Source organism: Varanus komodoensis, unplaced genomic scaffold (assembly GCF_004798865.1).
Source record: "Varanus komodoensis strain SLA01 unplaced genomic scaffold, ASM479886v1 scaffold32, whole genome shotgun sequence".
Taxonomy (NCBI): domain Eukaryota; kingdom Metazoa; phylum Chordata; class Lepidosauria; order Squamata; family Varanidae; genus Varanus; species Varanus komodoensis.
Window position 1 is genome coordinate 25,082,781 of NW_025335798.1, and position 24,807 is coordinate 25,107,587.

A 24,807-nucleotide genomic window follows, 5' to 3' on the forward strand; every position below is an offset into this window, starting at 1 on the left:
ACTGCCTGTTCCCTGGAGTAGCACTGTTGCTCTCGGGGAGCACTTCAGGAACCCTCCCCGCGGCTGCCCTGTTCTCTGCAGGCACGCCCAGCCACATACCCGCCTGTCCCGTGTCTTGCTGCACATGTCCACTCCACAGACACCCATGTGATTCCACACTCACCCATGCGCAGGACACTCATGCTGCCAGGGACTGCCTCCCCCTACAGCCAGGCACACGGAAAGCATCTGCATGTGCAGGGCAGGCCAAGGATGGAGGGAGTGCGCCCCGCCAGAGTGACCCCCCCCCCGGAGCACATGTGGGCATCTGCCTGGGAATGTTCTCCGGATGGCCACAAGGAGTATGCTTGTTGTGCAGCTGTGGTGGGGGTGGGGCGGCGGAGCTTGTTGAGAGTCCTAGTACAGCTGCCTTCGGAAGAGAGCGCTCCAGCTCCCTGAGCAGAACAAGCAGGCGTCCATTTCAAAGCACCGTTCCAGCAAAGGGCAGGGACCAGACAAGAGCACCAGGAGTGGCTACCTGCACAGTTGCTGCTGTTGGAGAAGGTACGGTGTGATGCCTGGCTGCTGCCATATTCCAGAGCTGCAGCTGGGCATCGGGAGGGCAGCACACAGACAGAGTGAAAAAGCAGTGTGCGGCAGCCGATTAGAGCATGGCTGCAGCTGCCTCAGTGCAGGGCGGGGGGGGGGGGGGGGAGGCAGCAGTGTCTGGTGCCAGTACAGCTGCTCTTGCCACCAAACATGAGTGCAGAAATGCAGAAGCTATGGAAAAACATTACAACTGGATTAACACCTAATAAGTAATGGTGAAGCATGGGAACCTTACAACTAACTGTTGTTTCTCCATGGGGATTCACGGAAACCACATTATGATGCTTCATGATGGTTGCTGAATTCACACATCATGACAGCCCATTCTTGTGTGGTTTCCGGCATGGCTTGTCATTATTTGTGAATACAGCATAGCGGGCTACTAGGGGAACTGCGCAGCTTGTGGATCATGGCAGACCCTGGCTGAGTTCACACATAATTCAGTTAAAGCCCATGGCATGGTTTATTGTGTTGTGTGAACCAGCCAGAGTGGTACAGCCTGGTCTCTGCATAACCATGGAGAAAAACAATGGTCTGTTCTACAGTGAACACAGAAATACCATTTGAGCATGGTTTCCATGCTGCTACCATAGAGTCCTGAGGAAAGAGCAGCCATTGCTGGAGGAAACATTTCTGCCTGCATTCTCTGCTAGATCTGCCTAGCAACAGTAGCATCAGCTCCAGCCACACTCTGAGTGGCTGCTCTGTGCTCCCTTCCATTTCTGCCTTCACATTGCCTTCCAGATGCCCATCTCTGCTTTGGAATATCGCTGGCCGTGAAAAAATGCATCATGCTGTGTCCAGCAGTGGCAGCCTTGGAGACAGCCGTGTTTGGCACTCGTCTCTGGTCTCTGCAGTGCACTCAAACACCGCTTGTGAACGGTTCTGCCTTTGCTTTTTTGGCAGAAGCATTGTGCCCCTCTCAGCAAAGTTGCCCCTGCACAGGAGGTGTGCATGGCCGACGTGCAGGGTATTGCCAACACGGCAAATGTCCCGTAAAGCTCCTGTCCTCCACTCTGGCTCCTGCCTCCTCCCCTGCCCCCAGCTTTTCCCTAGCATTCCTTGGGACTGTGAATAAACTGTTAGCTCCCCACTGCCTTCCAAACCACTGGGTGTGAGGTGCGGGAGAGCCATGCCATGATTTCCCAGGGCATCTGGGATGCCAGCCTCCTTCACAGCAGTGGCCGCCTCAGGGCCTCCTGCCCACCCTGCAGAGAAATGTGGGGAAGGTGGATGGCAAAGGCAGAGCCGTGCTGCTGGTGCTTCCACTCTCCTGCAGCCCCCAGCAGCCCTGGGACATTGCTGCAAGCTAGCCATGTGCATAGATGCGCAGGTGTCATGCCGCTGGGAGCAGGCAGTGCCACGTGTACTGAAGAGCTAAAGTGGGGCTCCTGCCCCTGGGCCTGGGTGCATGCTAGCAGGGGCCGGGGTGCTGTGGGACGGGGGGGGGGGGGGAGCATGCCGGCACAGCCGCAGGGCAGGAGAGCTCGCATCCCAGCAGAAGAGACTGCTAGCTTTGCTCACACCCGGCACGCTTTCTCTGTGGCCGAGCCGCCCTCGCCCTGCCCCCAAGTCCCCACCATGCTGCAGAAATGAAGGCATGCTTTGCAAGAGGGACGTGCTTCTTGTGGGGAGGGGTGAGGCGCAGTGCCAGAGGAAGCCGCTCAAAGCCCATGGGGGGTGCAAAGGCCAGCCGCCGCAGTGCATGATGGTGAGGGCAGAGGTGGGCGAGGGGCTCTGGGGGTGGGGCTTGGGCCACCAAATAAGGCTGGCAGTATCTGCGGCATGAGAGTGGGGAGGGCACAGCATGGCCCCACGGATGCTCTCCGTGTGCCTGGCTGCAGGTGGGAGGAAGCCCCTTCCAGATGCACAAGTCCTGCACACAGGGGAGGGGGAACACATCTGCATCAAGGGAGAAGGTGGGGTGGGTTGTACATGTATGTTGACATTGAATATGCAGTGCTACTCTAGTGAGTAAGCAATCGCAAAAAGAAAACCAGGAGCCCTTGGCTGAGGACATGCCCACGGGAGTGTGTGGACCAATCAGGGAACAGCAGACAAAGCAGGCAGGAGCAGTGCCCTCTGGAACTGAATTTCAGTCACAGGGACTGATGGGATACCCACCACCATTAGGAGGAATGATGGAAGAGGGTGGAAACAATTCAGGCGTAGAAGACACACAATTGTCTGAATCCAAAATTAGGTACAAAGCCATGCCACCATGGTAACCCAATGGCATGGTTTAGTGTTGTGTGAACACAGCCACTCTGATAGCCCTGCAATTGCAGTGACAAGCCGAACAATGACAAGGCTCATTCCGCTGGTTCTCCACCACCGAAGACCCGCAGAATGGATCCCTGTCAGTCACCAGAGCAACCGCTGAAGGGTCACCACAGTGAGCAATGGGTGGTGGGAGACAGAAGGTGGCAACCACGACACACCAGCCTCGCAAGGCCCATGAGGGACTTGAGGGGGGAGCACGCGATGGACATTGGCATCGCCACATGCTGCCTTGTCAAGCCCCAGGCCGGGCTGTGGGGAGGGGGCACTGTCTAGTGGCAAAGAAAGCACTGTGGGTGGCTGTCATGGTAGACACTTGGCCAAAGCAGCAAGACTCGCTACTGATTTCTCTGCACAATTTAGCAACCGCACGTTGGCTTGTTGTGTCCAGATATGGACAACACAGTATGCTCGGGGATGGCTACAAAATCCCACAACACACTATAACTTGTTGTGATGGCTTCATAGCCATAAAGCATCCAGCCCATGGGGAGCACTGGGTCTGGACAACATGCTAAGCCACTGTGACTTTGAAGCCACCGTGGCTTCGCATGTCTCGCCAACCCCTGTTGGGTTGTTGTTTGCTTATTTGCGGTTTGTTTGGATGTCTGAACCTAGAACCATGGCTGAACCCTGAAACAGAGGTGCCCAGCAAGAGCAGTATGGAAATGAGACTGCTCTCACGTCTGCCAAAATGGGAAAGAAACTAGAAATGGCAGGTGGGGGGAACTGGCTTGCTTGCACAGCTGCAAGATATTTCATGGCTAAACCATCTATGGTATGGTAAGTTCATGCACAACAACAGAACATGGCTTAACATAATGTGCAAATTCAGCCAATGACCTGGTTAACATGTTGTAAGAACCTAAAGGAAGCCCATGATGGATCCGACCAATGGTCCATCCCATCCAGCATTGTATTCACACAGTGGCAAAGCAGCTGCCCATAGAATCTTTTAAGGAGGATGTGTCTGCAACAGCTTCTGCTTAAGTTCCCACCAGCAGCTAGTTCAGACAAGTACCGTGCCTCCGATACTCGAGATTACATCTAGCCATCAGGACTAGTAGCCACTGACAGCCTTCTCCTCCATGAATTTCTCCAATCCCATTATAAAGTGCTCAAAATGGGTGGCCAACACTGCATCTTGTGGAAGTGAATTCCATAGTTTAACTGTGCACTTTATGAATAACTCCTTCAATTTGTCGTGACTCTCCCACCGATCAGCTTCATGGGTGATGCTGTGTTCTTGTATTATGGGAGAGCGAGAAAAATGTTTTCCATCCCATGCATACCTCCATGCACCTCTACCATGCCTCCCTTTGCTCACCCCTTTTTTCTAAGCTAAATGATATCAGCTGGCATAACCTTTCCTCACGGGCGAGTTACTTCAGCCCTTTAAATATTTTGGATGTCCTGTTCTGCACTTTTTCCAGCTCTACACTGCCTCTTTTAAAGTGTAGTGACCAGAAAGGGACACAGTATTCTAAGTGCAGTCATGTTGAGGATCTGTATAAGGACAGTATGATCTGCACAGTGTTATTTTCAGCTCCTTTCCCAATTATGCTTAGAGTTTGCCTTTCCACAGTAACCACACACTGGATTGACATTTTCATCAGGCTGTCTACCACAACCACAAGATCCCTTTCTTGGTCAGTCTGGTCAGTCGCCACTAACAGACCACAGCAGCTTATACTTGAAGCTGGGATTCAACTTCAAGTTTGCTCTAACATGCATTATTTCTTTCTGCTTACACTGAACCTCATTTGCCATTTTGATGCCCATTATCCCAATTTGGAGAGATCCTTTTGCAGCTCCTTAATACCCCTTTGGGTTTTAACCATCCTGAATAGTTTGGTGTCATTAGTAAACTTCACTTTTTAAACCCTGGGCTTTAATGAGAATGGCTTCATAATCCAGGGAAAGAATCATAGAAGAGTAGAGCTGCAAGGGGCCAAGAGGCCATCTGGTGCAACCCCTCACTCAGTGAAGGATGCCAAGTTAAATCATCCCCAACAGATGGCTGTCCAGCTGCATCTTGAATGCTTCCGGTGTGGGAGAGCCCACAACCTCCCTAGCTAATTGGTTTCATCATTGTATTGCTAACAGTCAGAATTTTTTTCCGTGATGTTCAGCAGGAATTCATCTTCCTGTAACTTGAGCACATTATTCTATGTCCTGCACTGTGAGATAACTGAGAAGAGATCTTGACCCTCTTCTGGGTGACAACCTTTCAAGTACATGAAAAGTATCTCCTCTCTGTCTTTTCTTCTCAAGACTAAACATGCTTGATTCTTCCAATCTGTCCTCATGGGTCTTTGTTTCTAGTCTCCTGATTATGTTTGTTGCTGTCTACTGAATCTTCCACTGATAAACTATCAATTTATCTGAATCTTTCTTAAACTGCTGTGCTCAGCACTGGATACAGAACTCATGATGAGACTTAACCAGTGCTAAGTAAAGGGTGGGAGGGAACACTCATAATTAACATTTGAAAGTAATACTTGTTTAAATGCAACCCAAAATAGCATTTGCCTTTTTTTACAGCCACATCACATATTCATTTCATATTCAGCTGCTGATTTACAACAATTCTGAGCTCCTTCTTGCTTATAGTATTATTGAGCAAACTATCCCCATCTTCTTACCAAGCATTTAGTTTCTTTTTCCGGGGTGCAGAACTTGGCATGTTTCCCTATTAAATTTTGTTCTGTTGTTTTCAACCTACCAAGACCATTTTGAATTTAGTTCCTGTCTTCCAGGGTGTTAACTATCCAACCCAATGCAGCATTTCCTGCACCTCCCCTTTCAAATAATTAATGAAAATGAGGTAGAGCTCTGACCCGGGACTGAACTCTGTGGTACCCCTCGTGTTACCTCTTGCCATCCTCACTGAGTAACTGAACCACCATTTCTTTCCTCTTTTATTATGCACATATTGGAATAAGGCTTTTTGCAGTTTTTAGGATCCCTTTGCTAACCTCGGCTCATTCTTCTCTTCAGCCTTCCTGACACCCACCCACAATTCTGTGCTACCTGCTGGTTCCCTTCCTTTGCAGGCTGGCCTCACTGCCTCCCACTTCCTACACATGTCCTTTCTGTTCTCAGGTCATCCCTAAACATTTCAGCTTCTGTTGTCTGCTACCACATTTCATGTTGGAATTATCGATGCTCCATTCCTTGGTTGCTTGCTATAAAGTGAGAATGAGAAACTCTGGCTGTCTGTGCTGCGACGAGCTTTAATCCTGCAGGTATAGACCACCCTTTCTAGATCAGGACTGAATGGGGGGGGGGGGGGAGAAGTGGGAGAATATGCCTACGCTAGGGTCCCAATCCATATGATGACCCCTATACTTAATCTAGAGTTTAAAAGAAAGGAAAAAGTGTTGGCTTTTCTACATGTGGCACTTGTTTTGCACTTGTGATCCCTCCCTTGTAGAGGTTTGTGGACTCCTTTTACAAAACCTTTCCAGAGTTTTCCTGACATTTTTCTGTAATTTTTATCATGGAAACAGTCTATTATTTTTTAGATGATGCCATGTTTCTCTATAAAAGGCTAGTGTATTTTCACAATTCCTCTCTATACTACTATGCTATATGCCTTGCTTTGTGCAATGGAACACACAGGAACCTATAGAATACACCTCATATAAAGGGCACTCTATTCCTCCCACAAAAAATAGAAGAAGAAACCTCTGTAAAGTGCTGGGCTTTATTCTTTATGATGAGAAGTCCTCTATCTTTGATAAGGATCGAGAAAATTCCCCCTTTCTCCCCGCACCTACTCACATACGCACAGGCACGTGTACACAGAAGTCCATACCTTGTCGGTTTTGTAACACCAGCTTTCAGACTGCTAAACGTGTATGTTAGGCTCTCATGTCATAATGAAGTAGGGGTGTGGGATGCCTCTGGTCAGTTTCAGCCATTCAGCGGCACCCTCGTACTTCAGATACTGGCCCTGTTTGGACATTCACCAAATCCAAACCTGGCTCACCAGGTTGTGGCAGATTGCCATTGCGACGCAGGTCTCCCTTGCTCCTCCGTTCTTCTTTTTTCTTTGTACACCAGCTTGAGCATAGGCAGCCTCGCTTGCCCATTACATCCGTGCCATGTCATGTGATCATCAAAGATCTGATCTCATCTGAGTGGTAAGATGCCCCACCACTAAGATGTGTGTGTGTTCACACATAACACCAAGCAAGGCCACTCAGTAACCGCGTGGCATGGAATCTTATCTTGCATCCTGAGTTCACACAATTGCATGGTACCATCTCAAAAGCAGTTTCCCTGTGTCACCCTCTTCCTTCCAAATGGTAGTACATATCCCATCAGCCCCAGTGGCTCAGAATCAATCCCAGGGTGCACCACACTTGCCTGACTCTTCCTCACTGGTTCACATATTCTCTGGGTGTGGCCTCAACTAGCTGCCTTTTTATGTGTGCTTTTTTCCCTGCTGTTCTGCAAAGCTACTGCCTATTCATGGGAGTAGCGCTGTTGCTCTAGAGGAGCACTAATGTGCAGCACCTCCAGCCACATACCCACCTGTCCCCATCGCTTGCTGCCCATGTGCCCACTCCACACACACCCATGTGCGGACACACTCATGCTGCAAGGGAATGCCCCTCCCTGCAGCCAGGCACATGGAGGGCGTCTGTGTGTGCAAGCCAGGCCAAGGGCAGAGGGACTGCGCCATGCCAGAGTGACCAGCCCCTGGGAGCACATGTGGGAATCTGCCTGGGAAAACTTTCTGGCTGGCCACAAGGAATGTGTTTGTTGCGCAGCTGTGGTGGTGGGTGGCTGGTCGACAGCCCGCAGGAATGCCTTGGGACAAGATGGGGCGGTGGGGAGGGTGGCTGAGAGGGCAGGCGGCCTGGGTTTCTCAGGGACATCACCCTGATGGTTCTGCCCGTGCACAGCCAGTGTGCTCCTCTTGTGCAAAGCTGCCTTTGCAAGAGGAGAGCATGGGCAGAACAAAGATACAGCTATTTCGAAGTGCTGTGCTATCAAAGGGCAGAAACCAGACTGAAGCACTAAGCACAGCTGGTCCAGCAGTCGCTGCTGCTGCAGACGGTGCGGCACGAGGCCCCAACTGAGACCCCAGAGCTGCAGCTGGGCATCAGGAAGGCAGCATGCAGGCAGAAAAGCAGCATGAAGCCTCCAATCAGAGCACAGCTCAGCAGCCGCTAGGCCGACCAGGACAGCGAACAATGGAGGCTAGAGTGTCCGCTGCCACCACAGCCACTCCTGCCACCAAACTTGCTGGCAGAAGGGGGGCAACTGAATTCACACGTAGCAGCAAGCAATGCTGAAACGTGGAAACTTTAGAAGAAACGGTTGATTTTCCATGGGGATTCAAGGTAACCAAATGTGCCACAGTTTACCATACTTACTGAATTGACGCATCATGTCAAGTCATTCTTGCCATGGCTTGTCATTCTGTGTGAATGTAGCCTGTGTAGAAAAAAGCATTTTTTTCTTCTTTTTTGAAAAATCAAAGGCAACTGTGGCCTGAAGGAGTCCCACAGTTCATCCACACAGAGAATCTTTCCAGCCCTCACTCTCCAGTTTACCCCCAAAGCTTCTTTTTCCCACTAACACAATGTAATCATGTGTGGTAGCTTATAATCTTGCCCCTGCATTTTAGTCTTTTTAAAGCCATTTTAATCTGCTGGTTTCTTAAGTTTCTGTTGTTTAAAATATTTTGCTCAATTGCTGTTTTTATTGCTATTGTTAGCTGCATTGGGATTTTTCTTTTAAATTGAAAAGACAGGTCATATATAAATAAACAAACTAACCCAAATGAACTTTTGCCACACACTGTAAAGGGGAAAATTACAGCAGCCCTGGGACAGCATGTCTCAAATTCAGCAAGGCCAATATAATATTACACCCATTCCATCTTATGCGAACTGGCATGCAGGAAAAGGAGTAAGAAGTTCTTGGAAAGTACAGGAAAGAAAGAGGGGTGGGTAGAACTCTAGGGATAAGAAAAATGCTTTTCCTAAACAGGTTAGCTAAATTCAGGCATGGTTTTAACTCCATCCTAGCCCTTTTAGATCCAACATACAGTGTATTCAAACAGACATATTCAAAAGGAAGGATCTCAGGCCAGATCAGACAAGACCAAACAGATAGCAGCAATCATACAATAGCCAGCATAACAAAAACAAAGATCTCTCTCAGATCAAGCACCTTCACCACATCAAATGCTTCTGATGGAATGATGCTTTATTTTGGACCTCTAAAAGTTGGTAGGGAGAGGAGAGAAATTGGACTCCATGTCAATAGCTAGTTGCTTCAATGCCTAATTATGCATTTTCTCACAGACAACAATCACAATTATCCCTTTTAACTGTACTTTTCAATGGAGATATTTGTAGCCACTAGAAAGGAAACTGTTAACAGGCTGTATTATTATTTCTTGCATTTAGATAACTCATTTCCTCCATGGAGTTTTAGATGGCATATATGATTCTCTCCATGTATTTATTTATTATATTTTAGCCCATCTTTTTTTCATTCAAGGCAGCTTATTATTTGTTTGTTTGTTTATAACTTTTGTATTCCACCCAATTGTGCCACAACACCTCTGGGTGGTTCAGAATCACAAGATAAAACACAATAAAAACAACAACATATTAAAATACAATATCAATAAAATATGGACAAAAATACAAAAGGTCACGTGGCATTAACTATTATTATTATTTTTTTAAGGAAGGTCTTTGACTGGTGCCAAAAAGATTATAAGGAAGGTGCCAGGCGAATCACCTTGGGGAGAGCATTCCAAATATAGGGAGCAGCTGCAGAAGATCCCTTTCACCTCCCTAAGGGATGGCTCGCACAGGAGGGCCCCCTCCATAGATCTCAAATGCTGGAGCTTACATAATCCTCTCTTCCTCTCACAATCTTCTCCTTACAACAACTCTGTGAGGTAGGTTGGGCTGAGAGTCAGTACCTGATCCAAAGTCATCCAGTAAGCTTTGTGGCCAAGTGGGGACTAGAATCTCCTGGATCCCAGTCCAACACTCTAACCACTACACTACACAAGCAATTGTTAAGATTAAGAGATGGTGACACACCCAACATCGGCCAATGACCCTCATAGCTGGGATGCAGACAACATCAGCTCTTAGTTTTGCTGGGCCCTTGGACAAAATAACTTTATTCGTCCCATTCCCATCTCTGCTGTTTCAACTGCCCATTATTTGCCCTCTTCTGGGACCAGTCCACTCCACCGCCAGGCAGGGCAAACTGAATGGAGACAGCTGCTCCTCCTGCTTACTGTTTCTGATGCTCATTCACTTGGAGCAGGTGAATAGACAATGATAGCAAGGAGGAGCAATGGGTTCTGGACCTTTGCCTTGGACAAAGTCCCTGACCCATCATCCTCAGAGGATCATGATCTCTGGTCCTCAGAAGAATAGGCGTCTGAGTGAAGTTTGGTGTGATACAAAAAGGCATCTACCTCCCAGGAACTAGTTCTCCAGGAGACTCCTGGATCCTCCACCCTTTCCTCCAGCAGATGTTGCATCTCCACCCTCTGGCTAACCGTGAAAAAGCTAGCCCACCACAGCCACCACACTTCATTACAGCCTAAGGATGCTACAAGTGTCAATTCTCCTTTAAGAGAAAAGGTCCCTGTTTGAAAGAGGGCCCAACTGGTTTAAAGGAAGACAATCCCCCTATCAGTTCAGTCTTGTTCTGCTGCTTATTGGAGCAACATACAGGCAAGTTTCTTGGACTTTCAGCCCCTGGACCATTGCCTATGGTGCTGTCCTATGTCTCTAAGAAATCTCAGTAGTCCAAACCTCATTAACCTCCCAAATGAAAGTGAAACCCAGATCTCACCAATGCCCAGCAATGCTAAGCTCTTACTGTAAGAGCAGCCAAACAGAACAGATGAATGCCCAGGGATTCCTGCCTCTGAAGATAGCCCTAGTGTATGAATCCCAGGTCAAGAAGGGCTTCCAGGATTGAAGCCGGCACTGTAGAGGGAGGGATGGCAAACTTGTGGCCCTGCATCTCTTGTTGGATTACAATTCTAACCCTGTCCTAGTCTGTGGGGAGCTGTAGCCAGTAACACCCAGTCTGAGCCAGAGGGGAAAGCTGGCCCAGTTGGGGGAAGTGAGACACCTGAGGGTTCAGTTCTGCTAGGCTTGTGATCTGGGGGAGGTGAGATCTGGGACTTTGATACAGCCTATCTTCCACAGAGGCCACTGCCAGGGGCCTTGTCCATGGAAACAGGGCAGTAGTGGGAAGAGTCTGCAAGAGAGGGGTGGGAGTGGGGGGTGTCCTAAGAGGTATGGTCAAGTAAAGAGACAGAACAGAGGTGTCCAATGAGGCCTAACACGTATCTGCAGGTTCGATTTGGCTGCCAGGACTGATGGTCCAATAGGAGTCTTTAGCAACCATTCCACCATATTTAAATCAGAGCAGTGGGCAGAAGACTTTGCTGGAAGCAACACTTTTGTAACCTGGAAAGCTTCCCAGTTTCATTGGAACAATGAAATCTTTGGGATCTAATCTGTGTGAATAAATAAACAAAGGCAGACTGTATCTTTTGTTGTGACTCTCATAAAGCGATCCTGTTCAAGGAACTACAATATAATAGAATCTTTACTGGGACCACAAAAGATTGCAACATTACCAGGATTACTGCACTGAAAGCTTTACTGGAATGTGTGCCTCTCAGTTGAGAAATCAAGTTCTAGCACACGCCAAAATAGCCAATAATGTGGGATGAAGGGGGTTGTGGTCTGACAGCACAATGGAGGGCCACATGTTGTCCAGCCTTGGTCTGTGGTTCCTTATGTATGTTATTTGTGTTATTTTATAGATACTCAAATTCACTTTTTTTAAAAATTAGACAACCTGAACTGGGACCAGAGGCAAACAGGATGTTGGTGATGTCTAGACTGACCAGACCTGGGATAAGCACCAGGGGTCTGAACAGAAATTGCCCTGCCTGCTGAGCAGTGCCGCTGTCCCCGGCACATGTCCCTTGCCCAGGCACTAAGCATTTTTCAAAAGAGGGCTTTGTCTGTAGTGGCAAAAGAGCCACTTAAACTTTTCTCCATTCACCACTTCTTAACCTCAGCTCATGATCCCACAGCTCTTCTCCATTTTAAGAAATGGTGTCCTCTTACAGCTTGATGTATATCCAGCCCATTATATTTGCATGAAGGTAATGCCTAGATTTGTACAGTAGATAGGCAACAAAGAGGGTGACTGCTACTGGGATGGTATCAGTGGGTGCAAAAGTCCTTGAGTGACTGGACTGTTTTATGTCTTTATACGTAATTCTTTCTCAGAAGAAGCTGCTATTCTCTGGCCTGATATTATGACACTTAAGCATGGCACTTGCACCCCCAGGCTGAAACATGCTGCTGAGAAGTTCTTCTCAGGCTTCCATTAAAGAAAGTGTTGAACCTTTTTCAGCCCAAGGGCCAGATTTTATTTTGGAGAACCACCCCAGGGCACATTCCAGTGGTGGGTAGTGCCAAAGATCAAAATGCAACACACCCAAGATATTGAAGCTTACAGTTCTTACTGCCTGTAAGCTTAGGAGAGCTTAAAATTCTTACTTCCTGTAAGCCTTCAACCTTCTAGAAAGGAGGCAAAAAAGTACACAAAAGCTAGGAAACCACCAAACGATTGGTGGTTGGCAAAAAGTGGGTGGAGCTAGGGAAGCAAATATAGCCATCTGGGAAACCGTCACAAGACCAGTTTTGGCTCCCAGGCCTCAGTTTCTACACTTCGGGAAACTGCAGTGGGAACCTCAGCAGAAACCCAATTTAACTCATTGGGTGGGGGATGCTTGATCAGGGAAAGAGGATATCTGAAGTTAATGTCTCCAATATCCCTGATACAAGAAGAGTCAAACTTCGACTGTAATTGAAAAACTCCCTGGTCAAGGAGTAAGGCCTTCCTTCCCATCAGGATAAATATTTCTAACCACACAGATGGAGTTTGAATTGGCATGAAAAAATTGAAAAGCATTCCTTCCAAGACTTTCATGTAGAATGATTTCCTCAGAACAGAACATTTTCTGGGAATTTCTGGCTGTTGGATATCAGTGATAAAATCCTGTTCACAAAATTACATACAGACACATGTAATTCATCTCCATGGCACAATCACTAGAACTCAGAACAACAATGAGTAAAGTCCCATGGCAAGAGACTCTAATGAGAAAAGAAGTACAAGATGGGTAGGAATTTTAAAAAAGAATTTCCAAAGGCACACTTATAGATGATTTCAACAAGGAAACAGGGTAGAAGACAACGGAAGAAGCCCAAGTGGCTTCAGAAAAAGGTTAGAGGTGATCTGAAAGCAAAAAAGGACATGTATAGGAAGTGGAAGGAAGGTCAGGCTACAAAAGAAGAATGCAGGCAGGTGGCATAGGATTGCAGGGAAGGTGTCAGGAAGGTTAAAGCTAGGAATAACTGAGGCTAGTGAGGGATGCTAAAAGGAACAAAAAAGCCTTCTTCAGATATGTATAAAGTAAAAGACCAAAGAAAGAAATTCGGGTTCAGCTTCTCAATGTGGATGGAAAAATAACAGATGACGAAGAAAAGGCATGCAATAGTCCTGTTGGAAGGGGCCAAAGGACCATCATGTCCAACCCCAAGTTAAACCATCCCTCTCAGATGGCTATCCCATTGTATCTTGAATGACTCTACGAGTGGGAGAACCTAGGTAATTGGTTCCATTCTCATAGTGCTCTAACAGTCAGGAAGTTCTTCCTGATGTTCTGCCAGAACGTGGCTACCTGTGTCTTTAGCCTGTTAGTCCATGTCCTACACTCTGGGATGATCAAAAAGAGATCCTGTCCTTCCTCTTTGTGACAGCTTTTCAAGTACTTATAGACTGTTGTCTTCCCTTGCTCTTCTCTTCTTGAGGCTAAATATGCGCAGTTCTTTCCATCTCTCCTTATAGGTCTTTGTTTCCAGTCCTTGGATCATCCTTGTTGCCGCCCTCTGAGCCCTTCCCAGCTTACATCTCTCTTAAACTGTGGTGCTCAGTACTCCAGATGAACCTAATTAGTGCTGAGTAAAGTGGAACTAGCGCTTCACATGATTTGGAAGTGGTACTTGTATTAATGCAGCCTAATATTGCATTTGCCCTTGTTGCAGACACATCACATTGTTGACTCATACTCAGCTTGTGATCTGCAACAATTCCAAGATCTTTCTCGCTTTCAGTATTGTTGAGCCAAGTATTCCCTGCCTTGTAATGAAGCCAAGCCCAGCACTCCAACCTATCCAGATCACAGAACCTGATCATCATTGCCTGCACTTCCATATCCAAGTCATCAATAAAAATGTGGAAGAGCACTGGGCCCAGGACTGAACCCTGTGATACTCCACTTATTACCTCTCTCCAGCTTGAGAGGATGCCATGGATGAGCACTCTTTTAGCTAACTGTGGAACCACCTGTTAGTTGTTCCACGTAGCCCACTTTTAGGTAGTTTGCTAATGAGGAGATTGTGAGGCACTTTGTCAGAAACTTTGCTGACGTCAGGATAGATTATGTCCTCAGTATTCCCACAGTCCATCAGGAAGATTTTCCAATCAAACGAAATCAGTCTGCAATGATTTGTCCTTCCTGCCATGTCCTGTTCCCAAATGTTGTTTAATGTCATTCAGCCAGTCGTGTCCAACATGCTCTTACAGCATCACTTTGTTTTGCCGACTGATGATTTCATTTCCCACATTGTTCTGAGAACATGTGTGACCCTTTGGGAGGGGCGCGCAGTGTTGACTGCTGCAGGTAGCCAAGTGAATCACTCTGTCATGGGCAGATGTTGTGTGTGTGTGACTGCATGTGTGTTGAGTGGGGAGGGAACTGCACAGCCATATATCTGGCTGTAAATGCTAATTGACAGTGACTCTTGCCCCCAACAACTGCAGGTCCTTTGGGAGAAGATGACTGTAAAGTAGGGGTGCAGAACCTCAGCCTCAGATTCACATGACCCTCTGGCATGTCACAGATACTGTCCTAGCCCTATATTCTTTCCCCTAACCATGAATGATTTGTGCAGATTTTCCTGATCCTGAAAGGCTGAAATACTTTAGGGCTTGGTCATAGTTTAGCTTTCCTCTAAAATTTGATGGCATTTCTCCCGCTCCAGGCCTGCTCGTTTTTCCTTCAGCCCTGCCCTCCATGAAGCCCTGGGAACTTTTCCAAAATGGAATTTGGTTCTCAGTCTGAATGAGTCCCATATCTCTGCTGTTCACCATCACTCAGTTCCTAAAATCTTTCCATGTATCTTATGATTTAAAAAATTGTTCAGAAGCTGTACAAACATATATATATCTCAAGGAAGTTTGTGTGAACACATGAATATAGTGCAATCTCTGGCACAGTTGACTCTTCCAGTAGAAATAAGAAATGTCTATCATGAACCAAGCACTACCCACTGAAAGCAACAAAATTACATAATATTAATAATAATAATAATAATAATAATAATATAAAATCTGTTTTTAACAAAAGGTCTTCAATCTACAAGTATTATACATCACATTAGGCTTTCAGATCATTAATAACTAGGATCAAATGTTTTTTCCTTAAATACCAAAATAAATGGTCTTTAGAATTTAACATCTATGAGTATTAATACAGCATTGCATACTGCCTCAAATTTTATTGCACATTTTTAAATTTTCACATTTAAAATTATGACCTTTCTCTTCCCGTGTGATTCTTGGTGGCCTTCTCTCCAGGACTGTGATCTGGTTCATACCTGCTTAGTTCCAATTATCCTGCAGCAGCAACTTTCTGCCTTACAGCTAACTAGAACACATGTGTTCATTTTTAATTTAATACATTAACTTTATGTTTCCCATTGCCAGGAAAAATCACATCTCCCAGCTCGTTGGAACATTCCAATTTCATAGATTTTCTCTGTACCAGGAACATTTGTTGGAGTGCTCTTGGCCAAGTTGGAAGAACATGAGGATACAGGGACAGATAATAGCCTACCTTCTGCCAAAATAAAGCCCTTTTCAATATTATGCCATCCAATCCCATCCAATCTTTGTGGGGGTCTATGCAGAGGGACTAGTTGTGTAGGAATATTACGCAGGCTGCATCCTCTGAACATTCAAGTGTGTTAACATTACTCAATAGTAACAAAATTGAATACCTTAATATATTTTTAAAGGCTGCTATGCTCTTATTCTTACGTACCACACACACTGAATATTCAAAATCCCTGTTCTTACCATTGGAATGTACCCAATGCATAATTTGTTAGGAATAAGTAGCTTTCATATTCTAAGTCAACATGCATAAAATTGGAATGTCATCCAAATATTTAATCATCCCAACGTTATGATTATTTCCCAAAACAAGCTTTCTTCCAGATGCTTTGGACTTCAGCTCCCATCAGTCCCAGCCAGCATAGACAATGGTCAGGAATTCTGGTAGTCCAACACATCTTCCCCAGACTGGGGAAAGACTACTCCAAACATTGAGCTAGTGGAAGCTGTATTGAATTTCTGTCCAAAGCTCACTCTCGTGCGCTCACATTTCAATACCATTTTATGCAGTGTTGGTTTGTCTTTTTGAGATCATCTCCTAAATATCATCCGTTGTAGCTTTGCAATTTCCAGGCTGATTCCATAACTGCTTCAAATGGCAGTAGGTGTTGAAATGGAATATAGACAAGGCTGATGGTTTCATGTCCAGTGCTACCTGGGGTAATATGAAGTCTATTTCTTCACTTCAGAAAATATTCATATCATGCAAATGAATTTAGGGCAGAGAAAATTAGAATGCAAAGGACTGACTGAAATGTAACAGTAAAACATGCTTCGGTGCTACAGAACCGAACATTCCAACTGTCTTGGGTTAGCACACTCTCTACTCCTTTTCTGGACTGGGGCAAACCACAGCTTTCCATTTCATCCAACCTGACAAACTTACCTGGCAAACAAAGACTGGAAACCAGGTTGCTGTTTTTCAGTCATGGTTTTTACAGGATAAATACAAACCATAGTTTGATAGTTAGAACAGCATAGTTAACAACAGTTTGCCTGAAACTGGGAAAGGAGCATTGCTCTGTGCAGGGGTAAAGAAGGGAGACGAGAGGAGTATGTGAGCCCAAGAATTCTGGAAGGTTTATTCTTATAAAAGAAAACTATGGTTTTGACATTGCCTTGAGCCAGTGATAGGGCGAGTGGGTTTGCATCTGGTTGCAAAATGTGCTGCCTGACCGGACATGAAATGTGAGCGGCAGGAAACTGTTGGAGCCAACGGTGCCACAATTTGGTAAGGGCAGTAAATGAAGAAAATATCTGGGAACTTCAGCATGGATGACTGGGGAGATAGATAAGTATAACAACCAAATCAGGTGAATGTTGCAGTATGTTGCAGTAAAGAATTTAATTGAAAGAGCATAAAGAATGTGGGCAGTCTTCCTCAGCCTGTGCCTTTGAGGTGTGCTTGATTGAAGTTCCTGCCATTACCATCCAGTAGTCCTGTATATTTGGAAGCTGGGGCATCTCATGGGGCAAGCAAACTAGTTAGTCACTTGGGGAGGCAAATTCTGAAGGTGCCAAACAATCCCTTTGTTTTCTGTCTCATGGGCTGGCACCCTCTTGTCTGCATTAAAACAACCACCTTTTCATGCAGCCTTCCAGTACTTTCTTACAACAGTATATAGCGGTCTTCATTCCTTCTTCAGGTAGCCTGAGAGAGTGCACATACGTTTCAGTATATTACATCCCAAAGGTACTGGCTTCTCTTTCTTGCTTCTCAGAGAAGCCACACTGGCTGTTTGCCTGCTGCACTAAACGCTGCAACAGAAAAGCGTCCACCAAAGCAGCCCAAAGTGCTCTCCCCACCCAAGCACTTGGCGTTGACAGGTCCTTCCTCAAAGCAAGGGAGGCATTCTACATAAAGTAGCCTTTATTTATTTATTTAGTATTTTTGTATGCCGTCCCATCGCTTATAGCCTCGGGACGGCTCACATAAAATAAATAAACATAATACACAGTAAAATAATACAGTTAAAAACCCAGAATCACCCTGGCTGCAAAATTAAAACCTATAGATATTATTAAGAGTTGTTAAAATATTGTTTAAATAAAAAGGTCTTAACCTGGCGCCGAAAAGCAAATAACGATGGCGCCAGGCGGACCTCTCTGGGGAGCGCATTCCATAGATGGGGTGCCACCGCAGAGAAGGCCCTCCTCCGGGTACTTTGCCTCCTGATGTCTCTCACGGAGGGCTCCCAGAGGAAGGCCTCTGCTGCTGATCTCAAGGGGTGGGAGGGCAAATATGAAGTAGCCTTGAAGGTTACTCTTGGGCCATCTCACCCAGAATGCCTCGCTTTCTTTAAAGAAAGGCTCTTCTAAGGTCTACTTGTGGTCATTCAGCAATCTTACTGTTCTCCAACCTGGAAATGCTACAGAGTGTTCAATCTAAAAGTGCTGGGAATCATTCAGCAGCAACATAAAGTACCTTAGGGAGCTGCTGCTGTTTTTTTCTTCTTCAACTGTGAAAAAAGGATAAAACATTTTTTCAGAGTTACACCTAGCCAAGAACCCAAGGAATGCTATTCCTTAGGAAGGGTTGGTGTCCTCAGCTATAGCCTCAGCTATAGATCTGGAAACCTTGCTTTGTTAAGGAAAAGGCCTCACTGCAAATGTTGCTTCGGATTCACAGAGCGAGCGGCTGGAGTGTATCACCGAGAGGGAAGAGCCGGAAAGTACCAGCTCACCTATGCGGAGGCAAAAGCAGTGTGTGAATATGAAGGAGGACACCTGGCCACATACCAGCAGCTGGAGGCAGCAAGAAAAATTGGTATGAATGTAAAATATATGGAGTCATAGGGGGGCATGCTCTTACAGAAAGTTTTGTACATGCTATGAGGTCTATCGAAAGACATGCACAAGAAAAAGCGGCTTGAGCAAGAAGCTGCTTAGCAGATTGTACCTTTTAATCTTCATTCTTCAAACTTTGTGTGTTGTTGATCATTTAGTAGTTTGTTTATTTTCCTTTTGTTTAAAGGCCCACTTACATGCAAATGACACTGCTACTGAAATATATTTACAGAACTTTTCTAAGAGGGACTTTTATTGTACATTTGTTGTTTCCCATTCATGGTTGTTTATGGGTATTTTAAACAATGTCATCACTATCCAGTTTTGCTTCTGTTTTTTAAAGGTAATTTCTTTCTGTCAAAGGGAGCAGGGAGATGGAGAGGGGGAAATTCTAGTATTTGGGGGCATTGTGAACAAGGTCCAGGGTCCACTATTGGTGTAGTTGTGGTATTCCACTATACCACAGTGTCACCTAGAGGTTAAATGCAGAAACTGCAGAAAAGCAGGAAAGGAAATGACTTCACACAGAGCTGCAGTCTTAATTCCCCACTGGAATTAAAACTGAAAGCAAAACTGGAGGTTTAAACAGCCTCATCTAGATTAAGCAGTGCTGAAGAGGAAAATGTAAGAAATGTAAGAAACATGAATTCAACCCGTCTTAGTCTCCTAAAAATGTATGCCATATGAAAGTTTAGTCCTAAAGATTTTACTTACTTGGCAGTAAGTCCTGGTTGATTCTGTAGGACTTATCAGCACAAATCTACTGCATGTGAACAGACCTAGAAAAGCACACTATGATAATAAAGCAAGCAACCAAAATTATAAATCGTCACACTATCACATTGTCAGTTCCCTGCTGCATGTTGTAGGTCCCATTGATTTGCTTATGCAAGCAGGAAATGCCACTTAAGCAAGGGAAATTTTATGCTTCCAAAAGGAAGCCTTCAAATGAACAGAGAAGAGGCAGGTGGGCAGAGCTCCTTTAACCAAGCTCTGCCAACTTGTCTTCCTCTAGAAAGGAGAGTTTCCGCTCATTTTGGGTTGCCTCAGAAGCACTAAATCATAATACACAGCAGTAGATGACACTTGTGCAATGAAACTGATGTGACCCAAGTGATTTGGTGGGAACCTAAGTGCCCCATTGGATTCTACTCAAAGACATACATCTTTCGTTATTATACATAAATCACAACAGCTATATATATAGATGCCCCTGAGGGATAATCACACATGGCCCACAATATGGTGTGTGTGCACTAAAGGGCTATCTGAATGGCACAATATTTGATCATTCACATTTGAAGGAGAAGAAAAATGGACACATTTTCTTTCAGCAGTATTTTACAGATCCACAGTGCAACTAATAACTGGCCAGACTTTGAATACAAGTGCTGAAGTCTGTCATTACTGATATTTAGTAAGCATCTGCATCCAGTGGTTCTTTATTGGTTTAAAGTGAAAACAGCTCTTTTTATTGTCTGAAAATCCAAATGATGACTCACTTGAGCCATGTACGCAGAATTCTCTATGCTCTGGGCAAAAATTATTTTGTGAGCAAGACCTAATTCAGTTCAACTTCGCTGGGTTCTATTGTATTTTTGGCAGGAACAAGAGGTTTTTAATGCAAAGCATAGTGTTTCTTCCTTAGCCAATAGTGAGCCCCTGTGACACTGCTTTTAATCCCTCAGGATACCATATGTGTGCTGCGGGCTGGTTAGCCAAGGGGAGAGTCGGCTACCCCATCGTCAAGCCTGGAAGCAACTGTGGCTTTGGGAAGAAAGGGATTGTGGATTACGGCTTCCGGCTCAACAGAAGCGAGAAATGGGACGCTTACTGCTATAATCCTAACGGTTTGTGAACAACCACTCTATTTCTTAAGGCTGCATTGTATTGTCTGTTGTACCCTTTTCACACCAACTTAATTTTTACAGGGCCAGCACAAAAAGCAGGCAAAGTTGGGCACGGGCCGTGGCCCCGCACTCTAGCAGAGGCCCACCCATGTGGGCCCCTGGAGTTGTCTTCCTCTTCATCACTGCAACTAGCTTTTTAACCAGCTATTCAGTGAAAACACATCTGGGGAAAAGATTTGGGCAAAAGACTGAGAATTCCATATGGGTTAAATTGTGATCCAGTGCACCCTTTAAATCTGTTACAAGCAAAACGGAGTCCATAAAACCAATTCAGGAAGGGAGCTGACTCTACCGAGAATGAGCTGCAGCAGCTGTGAAGACACCGGCACATGCTTTTGTATGCGGTGACTTTGTCCCAGGATACATGTTCATGAAGTGACAGAAATCACAAACCAGAATTCGGAGGAATCCCCACCATTAGGCTTATTGTCTATATTTGACAGAACAAAGGCAGATTTAAGACACAAATATCTCCTAACGTTTGTGTCAGTCGCACCACAACTAATAACAGCACCACCCCAGTCAGTATGGAAATAAACTTTGGTGTATTGCCTTAATGGGAAAATTAATGTGTCGAGTCAGATGGATAGACTTGAATAATATAAGGACTGGTTTCATGGAAAATCAGGTGCTTTTGATACATTTCGCAAATAAGGTAACGTGGGACTTCCATAGTCACATAGGCCAAGCCTGAAAGATGGGTTGGGTTGAATGGAGGAGCATAATTAATCTGGTTAATGCAGTTACACATAATGAGATATCTAACATTAGTTGCACCCTGGAAATCCTAATTACTGTTTAATGTACACATGCAGTTTACCCAGTGATGACTGCTGCTTTTATCAATTTTATACGAAATTCCATCAGACTATTTGAAAGAAAAAAGGAGGAGGAGGCGCCATAAATGCCCTTGCCTACATGCTCAGTGTCAGACAAGCAAGTAATAACAGTGACGAGAAAAAAGATGAGCAGTGAGAGGTGTTGGTGACCATGGTGGTGTAGAATAGGCCCATGGAGGGTATCATATCCAAAGACCCTCAAAAACCTGGAGCCACCAGCACCAAGCACAAAATCCACACCCCCCCCACCCCCAGTTAGAGGCCACTTTCTAGTGCAGCAGACTATGCGTTGCCACAACAGATTTCATAAATCTGCAGGCAGGGTTGTATTTCTAAAAATGAAACAGGGTGGGGGAGGATGCGTTCTGCTCGCATGTTCCTCCTCTCCCAGGCTGGTAGGGCTTTCCTTCCCCTCTTATGAGCTGAAAATGTTCTGATTAATGGTGAAATCAATACCCTGGAATCTGGACTATGTAGATGTAAGCTTCTTACCTTCCATTGGTGACTTTCTTTCCCCCCTCCTTAGTAACACATGTGGGACAAAGGCTTGTATCCAGTGTTAGTCCTACTTAGGGTAGACTCGTTGAAAATACTGGGACTTAAGTTAGACTAGCACACAACCGAAAGCGATGGTCACAAGGTTGGACTAAGTCATTTTGCTTCCTGATATGAAAAAGTAAATAACCCTTCTCAGGTCAAATTGAGCAATATCAATGGCTGTTGGCTATTGGGTCACAAAATATACCAGAGGCATTCTCTCACCACACCTCCCTGCCAGTAAAAATATAACAACAAATGGTGTAACTAACCATTCAATGTCGTTTCATCAGTTCCCCGAGGGAGCTGTCTCATTCTGCTTAACAGCTGGGCCAGCTCTGGACACATGATGGCAATGGAAGGAGAACTGAGGCAAGAAAGACCCAAGTTTGCTTCTTGTACTGGAGTAAATAGGGAGAAGCCAACTTCAAGTTCTCACCATATCTGAGACTGAAATATTTATCTTATCCAATAGGTGGCCCAAATAAATATCCCTTGCAGATTAAAAATATATAGAGAATATATTTATGTGCTTATCAAGATGGAGTACCCATTGTTTGAATTAGATACTATCACACTTAATTTTGGCTGGCCAGCATCAAGGGTAAGCATGGTGCTACTGAGAAAGATCCTTGGAATTGCTCCTCCTCCTCACTATTTCAACACTCTTGTTCAGTTGCTTCTTGCTCTGGCCCAGACTATGGTACAGGTGCAAAGCAGGAGTTCTTCAACATCTGAATTTGATAGTGCCAACAAAATTTGCATGATTCATCTACAGTTTCCCCCTCTTTTCCTTTACCAAAAGTCAGGAGGACTTCACAGAGTGAGCTTGCTTTCAATGACAAAGCACTGGGAACCTCGGAAATGTTTGCAGACATTTGTTCATTTCCCAGTTCCTGAGCAGGAATTGTAAGGAAAACATCTGCTAAGGCAGGCAGGGCTAGGTTCCAGGCAGCATCAGTGCAGGCCCAAGAGTCCAACCATGTCAACACACTCTAGACTGTTCCTGCCAAGCCCTTGTTTCTGCAGGCAGTGGAGCCCAGCGCTAAAGCTACTGACATGTTCCTGCAACTGATCATCAGGAAAGCCCTGTGCTTTCCATCTGCCTAGCCTGCCAAACAGGCCCAGGAGCCTTTCTGCTTTTCCTGCCCAGTGCGTCTACTATTCAGCCTAAGCAGGAAGAATTCAAGGATCTTATTATCTGATCACATTTGCAGTGGATACAAAAAATAAAATGGGTGGTGAAGAAAAGTGGCAACTGAGAAAGAGGAAATGATCCAGTAAAAGAGTTTCTGTTTTTAAAATAAAAGAATAACACTATGAATAAGGCAAACCAGTGAATGCTGAAGATAACTGCGGAAGGTTAAGTGTGAACTGTGGTTAAGGGGTCTAAGTTTAGAGAATGCTGGCAAAAGAGCTTGCGCTGCAGTGCACGAAGAGGATTCTAAAATGGTGCTGATGGTTTTCTTCGCTGTTGTGCTTCACGAATATGCAAGTTGTTTGGGATTTTTCTTGGGTTGTTTGTTTGTTTGGTAAACACTGCCATCTTAAATCTAATCAGTTTGCTTTTAATGAGTTGGAATGTTCCTTGGTTTAGGGCATACTATGTGAGCCCAGCATTAGGAACTATGTTACTTTATGGTGCTTGCCACATGTGTTTATCGTTGTGTGAATCCCATAATTATTTTCAACTTGTACCATACCCTTTTTCTACAGAGCATGACAATGTTTACACTCTGTCGCCTATTCAACAGGGTACCCTATTCCATAGTAAACAATGAAAATGCAGAAGGAAACTCTGTCTGCATCAGCCCATGTCAGCATCTGGGTAACCTCTCAGGGTGGAGACCTTGCACAGATGTTGAGCATGTCATGAAAAATGGGAGAGGCCACAAAGAATTCTTAGAATTAAATCTGGTCTGCCTCTCCTCACCTCCTGTTTGGCCATATCCTCTGAGAGACGAGCTAGAACTTTTCCAAATGTATTGTTTGGGTGGTGAGCAGCATAATTAAACCAAGTTGTTCCTGCTGGTTGATTAACTTTTATTCCTCCCACTCTGGAGAAATTTCTTCACATTTTGTGAGTGGTTTTGTTCACACTAAGACAACACTGTTCCTTTCAGAGGTGAGGACAAAGAAATATCTTGTGAAGATCTTCTCACTGTTGCTGTTCATCATACCTTATTCCAGCAACAAACTGCTCCTATAAGTGTTGACTATGGCGTAGAGCCCCTGGCAGGGACAGTATCAAGGAGAGGTATGACTGGGCACCTGCCAGGGGTCCACCTGCAGCTCTGGCAAGAACCCCTGGCATGCTCCTCCTTTTCATCTCTGCGAGCAGCTTGTCCACTTGCCTCTCTCTCTGGCCTATGCAGCACTGATGGTAAGAAGTGGGAGCAGTAGATGCCACTGCAGCTCACTGGCTCCTGGAGAAAGAGGAAGAGCTGCTGATGCCAATGATGCTCAGAAGGTGGCCTCACTGACAGAGAAGTGTTGTGAAGCCAGCACTTCTGTGGTACTGCTCCTCTTTCCAGTGAGGTGACTATAGTCCCTACCCATCTGGGGGTCTCATTCCCCTTCTCCTACAGATGGCATAGGAAAGAGGGCAAGGATAATCCGCTGCATACCTCCCCCCCCGCCCCCCGCTGGTATGGATGTGCTATGGTAGGAAGCTAGATAAAAGCTCCTCTAAGAGTTGCCTTCTGCAGTGTGAAAGGAGTGCTGCAATTCCACATGGAAGCCCAACAGACCTCTTTTTCTCCTGGGTGGGGGCAGGGGACAGGAAAAGTTAAACTTCCACAGGATCCACACCAGTG

At 45.5% G+C, this 24,807-nt stretch overlaps 1 protein-coding gene across 1 annotated transcript in view; it reads left to right on the forward strand.

Moving 5' to 3' along the window:
• Positions 1-24,807, forward strand: part of TNFAIP6 (TNF alpha induced protein 6) — a 33,605-nt gene that overhangs the window by 3,119 nt on the left and 5,679 nt on the right. Inside the window, exons 2-3 of the mRNA XM_044438353.1 lie at positions 18,548-18,685; positions 20,394-20,555. Coding sequence (XP_044294288.1) covers positions 18,548-18,685; positions 20,394-20,555 — 300 coding nt within the window. The remainder of the gene's footprint in view (positions 1-18,547; positions 18,686-20,393; positions 20,556-24,807) is intronic.